A 10,659-nucleotide genomic window follows, 5' to 3' on the forward strand; every position below is an offset into this window, starting at 1 on the left:
AGAGATGCAATACTTAAGCAAACATGCATGCGACTGTGATTCGATTATCCTGATATTTTTTGTCTTTTAACAGTTTATTGACGATGCATCTAGAAAGGTGCAGCACCAGGACTGGAAAAGGAGAACCAGTTAATGTGCATCTGGTATATGGGAGAGTTGGAGGTGACTTGTAAGTAAATAGAACTTTTTTTTCAAGCTACAACTGGGAGACTTCTGGAAAATTATCAGGAGGAAAGTTAACAACCTCAACAATTTTTTTCATGCTATTTAACTCTAGAAAAACCAAGCTTTTATGAAGTGTCCAAAAAGTCTGTTCATAGTTTAGGGGGAGGGAATCAATGAAAGTAAACGTATAGTATTCCAGTTTCTGGATCTCCAACTGTGTCTTAAATCTTTTTTTTTTTTTGCCTTGTTTCACTCTGGACTTAAAAAAAAAAAAAGACATAACTTGTTAGTATAAATGAAAAAAATAGGATTGAAATATAGCTGATGCCAACTGAGTATGAGAAGCACTAATACTAACAATACGATTAGCTAGTCTCCAATAAGAAGCACGATAGGCACCAAAACTAATTTTAAAAAGAAGTACACAAATCTAAACTCTTTAAAAAATCCTTTTTATTGATTCATTACCATACAAAATTTATTCAAATTACATCCATTTGAAGTGGTAAGATCACAGCTAGAGAACAGGTCATCCTTTAATAAATCTATTTACAAAACTTACCATAAAAGCTTTTTTTTGTTGTTGTATTTTTCTTTTTTTTTTTTTTTACTAGTATTTTACAGAATTTTTTAAAACTAGCATACAATGCAAAGCTAAATTAGATTAGTATTTTGCCCACGCACATTGGGACAAGTGTTTAATTTGTACATAAAGAGATGGTCTGCATTAGTCTTCATTTTCTTTTCCCCCCTCAAAAGTGCCCCTATGTCTCACAAATCTTCATGCTCACACAACTTTTACTTTCCTCTTCCACAAGACGGAAACTTTAAATACTACAATTTTATTTACAGATCCACATCTAAAAAAACTCTTAAAAAATTACAAACCAGCTAAAAAATATTCTGGCAGTGTTTACAAGTTAATTCTATTATACAAAACTGCTAGGTAACTAAAGTGTGAGTTGAAACATATATCAACTTAAATACAACTGCTGAATGATCTATGCACACATTTGTACATATAAACACACACTTAACACTGTTTAACAGTTCTTTATGTGTTGCCCTTTATACATTTGTTATATTCCAAAACTCACACAGTCATATAGTTTTCTTTTTAGTACTGTGACTTCTTGCCTTTTCATGTGTGAGCTTTCATAGCAGCAACTCAATGGTACCAGAATACCTGCGTACGTAATATCCTACTACAGTACAAATAGTACTAATTTTCTGAATATGTCAGATAAGCACAACAGTAATGCAAACCAAAGGATTACATGGGCATAGTCTAATCAATGTTAATTTAGCCCAGAACATGGCAACATACTTTACACTCAAAAAAAAAAAAAAAAAAAAAAGTAAGACTTCTTAGAATTCCTCTCACTTTCAGAAAAATAAATATTGGTATTATACTATTCTACCAAAGATCTTCAAAAAATAAATGCAATTCAGTTGATGTGGTACTTACAATTCTGTACTTTGGAAAAAAAAAAAATTAGTTCCATTTTGCTGGCAAAGAGAATTATAAAAAGCTGGAAGCAGAGGAAGCAAACCCACTGAGATAAATATGATATATTGAAGAAACAAAGCTTGGCATAAGTGTTTTCCATAGAGGGAAAAACCCACAGTGCATCTCTAGTAGGCACTTAACACAAAGCCCCACTTAGTACCACAAAAAATTATGTACCAGTTCTAATGCACACTGGGGGCAGTGAAATTGAACTGTGCATCTTCGTTCTAGTTTAAAAAAACAACCAACCAACAAAAACTACTTTCACACGCACACACAAGCATTTTTAAAAATCTGTGATTACTACGAGAAGTGGCAGAACTTCATACTTTTCAATATTCGCAATATACACTACATTTACAGTGTATTTTTTATTAAAAGCTTTTAAGGACATAAGTATTTGACCTCATAATGAGACATATATGCGGCTCAAAACGAGCATTATGACAGCAATTTCAACATTCCCACGAGTAGCTGAAGAAGCTCATTTCACACTTCTGCATTACTTCATATTTACGTTTACTGCAGTTACAATCCATGTTGTGACACTCAAAAGACATGCATTCTCTGCAGAAGGCACGACCTGAAATACTATTATAAAATTGTTATTTGCGACTAAGCCAGTTCATTGAGCCCTTCTCCATTAACCCACTTGTCATGGAAAGCAGAGACTGGGGGAGTGTGAATACTGAATTTCTACGGTCACCTGCTCGCCCTTGCTGACTCGCGAGGCACTGGAGCTTAGGGTCAAGGAGAAAACCTTTTTGTAGTATTCTAGGGAGAATTTCATTAAAATATCAGCAGCGTTCAAGAGCCTAGTTTATTCAATAATGCTATTTTATGGTAAGCAGGGACAACAGAATGAATGGACGTGTTCCAATTCCATTAAAAAACATGATTTAGATACGCACTTCATTTAAGAGAATCAGCTGTATATAAATTCATCCACCAACGAAGGAAGCTTCTCTAAATCATAAGCATCAAAGAGATCACTGATGCCTTCTTCATCCCCGAGGCTCAGCAAATAATCTTCCTGAAGCAGAGGAGGCAGCAAATTCACAAATGGTCCTTCAAAGTTTGAGGGAATTTGGTCCTCAGTCTGCTGTAGAAGGTTGGCTGGAGAAGCCAACGGAGAGATTGTTGCCATATTTACTGAGCAGTCACCTTGTCCTGAGTTAACAGAAGCCACTTCTGTAGAAGGGGGGAAAAAATAAAGGTGATACATTGAATCCCATTAGAACTATTAGACGTGGATGACAGTAACAACTGCTTAAAAGCCTGTCATAAACCATCATTTAAGCAAAAAATTACCTCAAGTTCAGAAAATTTCTAGCCTGTTTTTGATGTTAAAGTCTCATGTTTCTATCACCACTGATTTTTCCAGTTAAAAAAAAAATAAACCCAAGATTTAAACAACTACTGAATAAAATGAATGATGACTTTTTTCTTTTAAGAGGAACTCACAAACCTGAAGTACTTCAAAGTGCAACCCTTCTAGGAAACAGAGGTCATCAGTGACACTGCACAGCTCTAAATACCAATACACAGAGATCTTTGCCTGGTGTTGAGATTAATCTCTGCTGTAACTATCCTGTTTGAAAATACTGTAGGGACAATTCTTTTTTCCCAGCGTGTCACAAACATTGCTCATATAGCTCCATATCATATGCAAAAATGACACTTATTTTAAACATCTGTTGGAGAGAGGAAACGTTTTCCCCTGAATATATATCAGAAGGACATAGTGGAAAATGGATACCTTAGCTTTTCACTTCTTTGAAAATTAAAGCCAAAAAATAAGAGCTGGGTAACGGAAGTCAACAAATGAAATCTTGTATAAAGGATAAAGAAAGACTTAGTATTAGAAAGTAATCATTTTACCTTTGGAAATGGTTTTGGAAATGTTTCCATTGTGGTCCTGACTATAGGTTTTCATTGGACTGAGAGCATCGTTTTCCTCTGGGCACAGATAAACTTCAATAGGTCCTTGAGTACTAGATAAATGTATCAGTGCACTCTGCTAACAGAACAAATGGCAGTAAGATGTTACAGCAATGTACACACACAGAACACTGAGACTCACAGTAAGTTCTTAAGGTGGTGTAACAAAGTGCTTGAATGTGTGTTTTTACTAATCAAAAAAAATCTGAAGTTCGCCATACAGCTGTGAAGACATGAAAGACTTCTGAGATTTGTGCACTAACAGAGGGTACACAAAAAACAGAAGTCCATCGTGTGTTGTATCATAACCAGAGAGTTATAAAGGACCAGACTCCTAACGTTTTCTAACACCCGTAATAACCTGGAGTATTCTGGTGGAACAGAACTATGGTATCCAAGTCATTATTTATAACACTAACATTGGATGTGTCTGTGTAAACACTTCTGCTTCAGAAAGGTGTCAGAACAACCTTCAGAAAAAGAAAAACTTTGGTACTGATTCACACTGAAATCAAATTGCTGAAAGTTCACCTGTTTGGAAAAACAGCCCCTGGTGAACAACAACAAAGGCATTTTCATCACAAAGCCTGTTTAGAAATGTACTTCTGCTCCCTCCTCAAAGAAGCAAAGGAAGTAACATTAATTTTAAAGATGTTCCTGACAGCAGGATCTCTCAATTCATTTCAAGAAGTTTTCTTAGCTTTCACACCCTGATGCAATAAAGCAAGGTGGCATATTGCAGACAGACAGAAAATCTCCAAAGTTGTTCATAGTGTAATGAGGGAAAAATAATAAATGCCTCTACTGAATATAAACCTGCTATGGCTGTATTATATTAATAGAGTAAAAAACAAACAAACAAACAAACAAACAAACATGAATTCAGATGTTGTATACTTCTTGGGAGGCTTATTTAAAATGCATTTTATTGTGTTCTTTGACAAAATGTTCTTCATGTTATTTATGCTTTGGCAGTTATACGGCACTGTAGGCAGCATTTCAAGTACAGAGAACAAGAACAAAACAGGGATACCTCAGGGCACAGATAACAGCTAGGAATACTTAGAGTAACGCTGTAAGTAATTAGAGAGCAAGAAGATGGGGAGAACAGGAGCTGGAGAACATACAGTTGGGTGACTGAGGTAAGCAAAAAAAGTCACTGAAATGTAACTGCAAATGAGAGAAATATATAGGACTTCGGCTGCCTGAAAAATCAAATGAGTGAGCTGGTTATATAGGATAAGGGAGGTCTAGGTACCAGTTTTAATCATAGCGTGCATCTCTCTTTACCTGTCTGATTTCACTCAAAAATGTAAAAGTGTAATGCTTAGGGGCAAGAAACAGAATTCTATCCATATATAGATAGATACTGATAGAAGATACCCCTTCCTCACTTAGCAATTTTTTTCTTCTTCCTAAATCTACATCTGCATTCAAAGAGGAAGTTAAGGACAGCAACAGGAAAAAAGAAAAAGATGGAAACCACAAGTGAAGAAGTGACAGCATGGAGTCTGTTACTGCCTGCCCAGGAGCAGGTAGCTCTGTGCTCGTGGAACCAGCCCAGTGTTAGTGACAAAGGGGAATGCACACAGCGTGGAGGATTTTGTGTTTTAGCCTTATCTCTAAATGTTCTTTGAGTGAAGAAATAAGATGTTTTTTGACTCCCTAAAGCTGTGGCTCATGCAGAGCATTTACATTTGCCGGATACACATGGGTCTGCCATGTTAACTGGGAACTATAATGCAGCACACTTTTGCTACCAAGAGCTAAAATCCCAGGAGCAGCTGAATCATGTGGTTCATAAGACACAAGAGAAATGACGTGAAGCTGCTCCCTGAGGATATCTGCAAACTAAAACCACCTGAAGCACTTTTCTCTGTAATTGTGACATCAGAGAAAGGAAATGAGAAGCGACTAATTCACCCTAGATATCTATCTGAAATAAAAAAAAGAAACAAAAAGAGGAAAAAGGAACGAGAACCAGATGTCCTACAGACAAAAGCTGGCACTCAGAGATAGATTGTGGCTTAAGCAGCAAGGGGCAACAGAGGAGCAATAGAGATGAACACAGGCAGCTTCTGAAGTTCTTTAAATAGAAAGGGAAACCCCCAACCTCTACACATTTTACAGTAATAAACAAAAGTGTGCCAGCAAAATGGAAGACATTTTACATAGATGTGTTAAAATAAATTTCAACAGAGATGATAATGGAAGAAGGAAAGGTCAGAAAAGATTCTAGGAATGAAACACAAGCTTCAACAATAACTTTAATGCTTTCAGAAAAAGAATCCTACATGAAACCATGTTTCTATTCTAATCAGGATATCAGTAATACAAGTCCCTGAGATGCTCAAGACTTTGAGTTATCCATGAACTTTAAGACTAAAACTGCTTAAAGCTAGAAAAATGATAGTCAAAAGCCTTGAGAGAAAGATTTTACAGGAATTTTCAACCATTGAAGAAGGGCTCATTTTTTTACATAAAGAATGGCAAAAGAGAATAAGCTGTAAATAGCATGGATTTTTTAAAAAACATCTGAAGTTTTTAAAACAAATGAGTTGGAATTGTACGCCAACAGAATCCAACTTGGGCACCAGTTTCCACAGTAAAACTCAGAGTACATTTGCTCCACGTATAGAAATATGATGTATAGCCAGGCAGAATAACCCACTTCTCCTTACCTCCACTGGGTCAGGCACTTCAAGTCTTGTTTCTGGAGGAGCTTTCACAACTATAACAGTTTGGTCTTTAAGGCCACTAATTTTTCTAATATCTTGGTATGTCACATAAGCTAATGTAATCACATTAAGGAATTTTCCAACCCAGATTACAATATGTTTAGCTCATTAGAAAAAGTAAAATTTTTGAACTATTTTTCCACTTTCTCACAGCTAAATTACTCTTAGACCCAAGTTTCCTGTTCTCTGCACTGGTTGCAACACTAGTGTGTGAGACCTTTCATCTAACAGCTGGGGCCAGTGCTGAGTGACAGCAGCAGTTCTAAATTCTGATTGCTTCTATCTCTTCTTCATATGTGTAGAAGTATATAAGCTAAAGCTCAACCTGCAATTACTCATAATCTGAGTAAAGAAAAAATGTTACACACTTGCAACCAAAATGCACAGAGCTGGAAATCACAGAGAAGCATAATGAAATTAACAGATGTGTGGTATAGATGCATATATGCAACATGTTTTTGAAGTCAATGAGACCATAATTTAAAATTTCACTTGAGATAGTTTTTTAGGTAAATATTTATCTAGGTAGCCCAACTGTTTCAAATTATTTAAAGTTACACTGAACAACCTCCCAGTACAGAACATTGATTTCTGCATAAATATGGAATGAATATTTTGCTGCTTATCATGGATTTGTTCAAACCAATGAGCATTTTGGTGCATTACTGAACAGTGGTGCCACTGTCAGTCACTGACCTGCGTAACCGAGTGCTCAGAACAGCAAACAGCTGTTACTACATGTAAGGACTGCCAGCTCTTTATTTTTGTCATCACTGAGTTATCTAGCATAATGTTTATGCCATAGCAAAGGAGTCTAATTTATCATTATACTTTCTGAGCATAAATGTGAAATGTGAAAGATTTTGGTACATGTTTCTGCACAGCAAGACAAACTGCCAAAGCTCAACACACCAAAACATCTCACACCTGAACTGGACCAAATGCAAAGTAATGGGTCAGGAGGCAACACGGAATTTCATGGAAATGGCTTTTACCACTTCTACAAGAAGAGCAGTATGCGTTTGAGAATCTTAACAAGTTACCACAACAGCATCTCTCAAGATATGAACAAAGGAAAGGATTGCATGTTTTTCAAATACAACAACAATATCCAGTGTTGTAGCCAACAGGTCCCCAAACTAATGGTGGTCACATAGCCATACAAAGTCACAATCAGTTACTTTCTGACTTCGTTTGTAAAGAGAAACTAAAAAGCACAAAAGCAAACAATGTTTTGGCCCTACCTAATCACAAGGAAAAAGAAAACATCTTCAGAAGCAGAAACTCTGGCCGTAGAGGTTAAGCAGTCATTAAGCCATCCCACGGCTTCAGTGATATTAGCTGAAGACAGAGATGCAATCAGATCCATCCTCAGGTTTAACAAGAGGGTCCAGAGGAAAGCCACAAAGATGATCAGGGGATCAGCACCTCTCCTACAAAGACAGGCTGAGGGAGCTGGGCTTGTTTAGCCTGGAGAAAAGGCAGCTGCAGGGTGACCTCATTGCAGCTTTCCAATACCTAAAGGGAGCCTACAAACAGGAGTGGAATCAACTCTTTGAAAGGATAGATAACTGCAGGACAAGGGGAAATGATTTGAAGTCGAGGGAAGGAAGATTTAGGTTGGATGTCAGGGGGAAGTTCTTTACAGAGAGAGTGGTGAGGTGCTGGAACAGCTGCCCAGAGAGGTTATGGATGCTCCGTCCCTGGAGCTGTTCAAGGCCAGGTTGGATGGGACCCTGGGCAGCCTGGTCTGGTATTAAATGTGGAGGTTGGTGGCCCTGCATGTGGCAGGGAGGTTGGAGATTCATCATCCTTGAGGCCCCTTCCAACCCTGGCCATTCTGTGATTAACATTTTTGCTTCCCTTCCTCACTAATTGCTAGTATTATTGTAAAATCACAGAAGGATTCTGGGGACTACACTCTCCTACATGCTAATGATCTTTTCTCACCTAGCTGCTGGCTCCCCAGGGGATGAAGTGCAGGGGTCTCTAGCCAGTCAGTGCTTGAAAAAACAGGGAATCATAACACTGTGTTGTCTCACTTAAATCTCTATGTTACCAAGCTTTTGTCTGAGGACAGTGCTGACCCTATTCCCCAGGCACTTGGCAATCTTGCTTTCATGTGCATTTTGAGATATAAGCATAATCAAAAAACAATATCTACATTGTTTAGATTACTTTCTACATATGTTCCCATACTTATTTCTAAGAATCAGTCCAGTTTATTAGATGGTCTTTAAGAAATAGAATTTAAAGTAATAAGATCTTTCATATCAGTATTCATTAAAATATTCTCCGTTGCTAGTAGGTGAGAAATCTTTTGAAAATGAGAACTGCTAAATTACAAGAGGTTTTAGCAGACAAAAATATCAGAAGTCATATGAGCTTTATGCAACTGAGTATTGCTGTTACATTAAATAATTTACACTGAAATAGACATTCTGAGAGTTCATAAAACCTTTATATATTTTTTATTGTAGATTCTCAAATCAGAGAAATTTTGAATTTTTTTTTGCAAGCTTCATACTAAACTGACTCTCAACTTCATTTTTTTTCCACTTTGTGCCTGTAATGTACAAACACAGTTTAATGCAATAAATGCATTACACAGTGAGTGTACACTCATGAACACACAAAACCCTGTTAGCTTGTAAAGACTGCCTTCCCACCTTTTGCACACACAGAATGGGACATGATCTAGGCTGCAAACAGTCTATAAAGCAGAGGGGTTTGGATGTTGTCACTCATTAATCAGCTAGATTCTTGGTTCTGCTTTAGGAGAACATGGATGTCATAGGCTACTTCATATACTGCTTTTTTTGGTTGGCGTTTCTGAAGTATTACAGGTGCAAGTGTGGTTTAGATAAAAATACATTAAAACCAGTTAGCCAACCTGTGGAATTATCTGATGGTTTGTATCATGTTACTGGAAAGAATTCTCCTGGTGTTAAAGGAACAGCAAGGAAACCGATCCTTGCTGAGGTTTTGGCAAAAAGGATATCTCTGATTCTCTGAGTCCTCTGTTAGCAGCTTCAGGTCCAGTGTGCAGCTTTGGATTAGCTCATCCAGTTTCTTCTCTTCCTGAGTCAGTTCGGTCACCTCCTTCGTGAGGCCTTGACGCTGTGCCATCATGCCACCATCCTCTGACAGACTGCAGCCCCTAGGATTCCAAAGAACAAAGACACCATTTGAACGTTTGTAAAGCTAGACACTATGCCACAGGACAATGAAAAAGCAGAGTTATACACTGCAAATCCATTTCTTAGTCCTTTTCCCCTAAATCTGCCCATTGTGTATCAACACAGACTACGCTTCCCACAAAAATAATCTTTTTATTTTGCCAACATGTTTTAGAACTGCCAGCAAGGTGGAAAAGTTGGATATTGTTAAGCAGTTACAAAGTCTTGCTTCTAACACCCCTCTCCTCTAACCACACCTTGAAAAAGAATGAGGAAGACAGTAGGTAAAAATGAGTACATAAAAACTTCCATCTGCAGAAACAAATTAGATAATCCAGCTTTCAGACAAATTTGGACTTATAATTTCCCTGACAAACGCCACTCATACACTGAAAGTCTGCCTTAATTAACTGAAAAAGAAAGCTTTATCCAGATAGAAGACATTCTGGATGCTTACTTGAAGCAAAGTGCTATAATAGAAGGTGGGAGAAGTGTTGCTACCCTGTAACAGTGAAACCAGCCAGGAGGAATGGAAAAGGATAATGAATGCTCACATCCACTGAATGTTGTTTTTGGATTTTTTCTTAATGAGATGGATGCCTTCCAGTACATTGGTGATATCGTAAATCCTCCTTTTTTGTCACCTTGAGGACCTCTGCCGCTCTGTTCAAATCTAAAACTCCATCAGGAGATTGGCTCAGCAACTGAATGAACTTCTTTGTAAGGAGGCCAAGCGATGTATCATACCGAGTCTTTTCTGAAGGAGATTTTGGGGCTTGGAAAGAAAAAAAAAACAACAGACAAATCAGTTTTCTCATATTAGTTCCAAAAGCAGCATCCAGTAATGAAAGGATACACATTACAGACATTTCTTTCATTTTTACTAGGGAAATCTCTCAAACCTCTGCATTAAGAGGCAACTTACCATTGGGTATTTATTTGTATTTCAAGATGTACTTTTCCAAAAAATCACAGGTACATGAGCAAATACATACTTTTTTAAATGCAAATATTTCCATTAGTCTGACAGTTGCATATAGCAAAATTCTGCCTAGGCTTTCGCTATGTGAATTTTTAACAGTATTTTTAGTATCTATTTATCCTGGCAGCAATGCTAAAAAAAAAA

General features: G+C 37.2%; 1 protein-coding gene across 1 annotated transcript in view; it reads right to left on the minus strand.

Moving 5' to 3' along the window:
* Positions 1–596: 596 nt before the first annotated feature.
* LOC100549000 (transcription factor E2F3-like) overlaps positions 597–10,659 on the minus strand; it is a gene marked incomplete at its 5' end in the record, with an annotated part of 12,828 nt that continues 2,765 nt past the window's right edge. The window contains 6 exon segments of the mRNA XM_031552772.1: positions 597–2,866; positions 3,557–3,692; positions 6,298–6,412; positions 9,356–9,514; positions 10,088–10,173; positions 10,175–10,308. Of these exon segments, the coding sequence (XP_031408632.1) occupies positions 2,601–2,866; positions 3,557–3,692; positions 6,298–6,412; positions 9,356–9,514; positions 10,088–10,173; positions 10,175–10,308 (896 nt within the window).

Source organism: Meleagris gallopavo, chromosome 3 (genome assembly GCF_000146605.3).
Source record: "Meleagris gallopavo isolate NT-WF06-2002-E0010 breed Aviagen turkey brand Nicholas breeding stock chromosome 3, Turkey_5.1, whole genome shotgun sequence".
In the NCBI taxonomy this organism is placed as follows: Eukaryota; Metazoa; Chordata; class Aves; order Galliformes; family Phasianidae; genus Meleagris; species Meleagris gallopavo.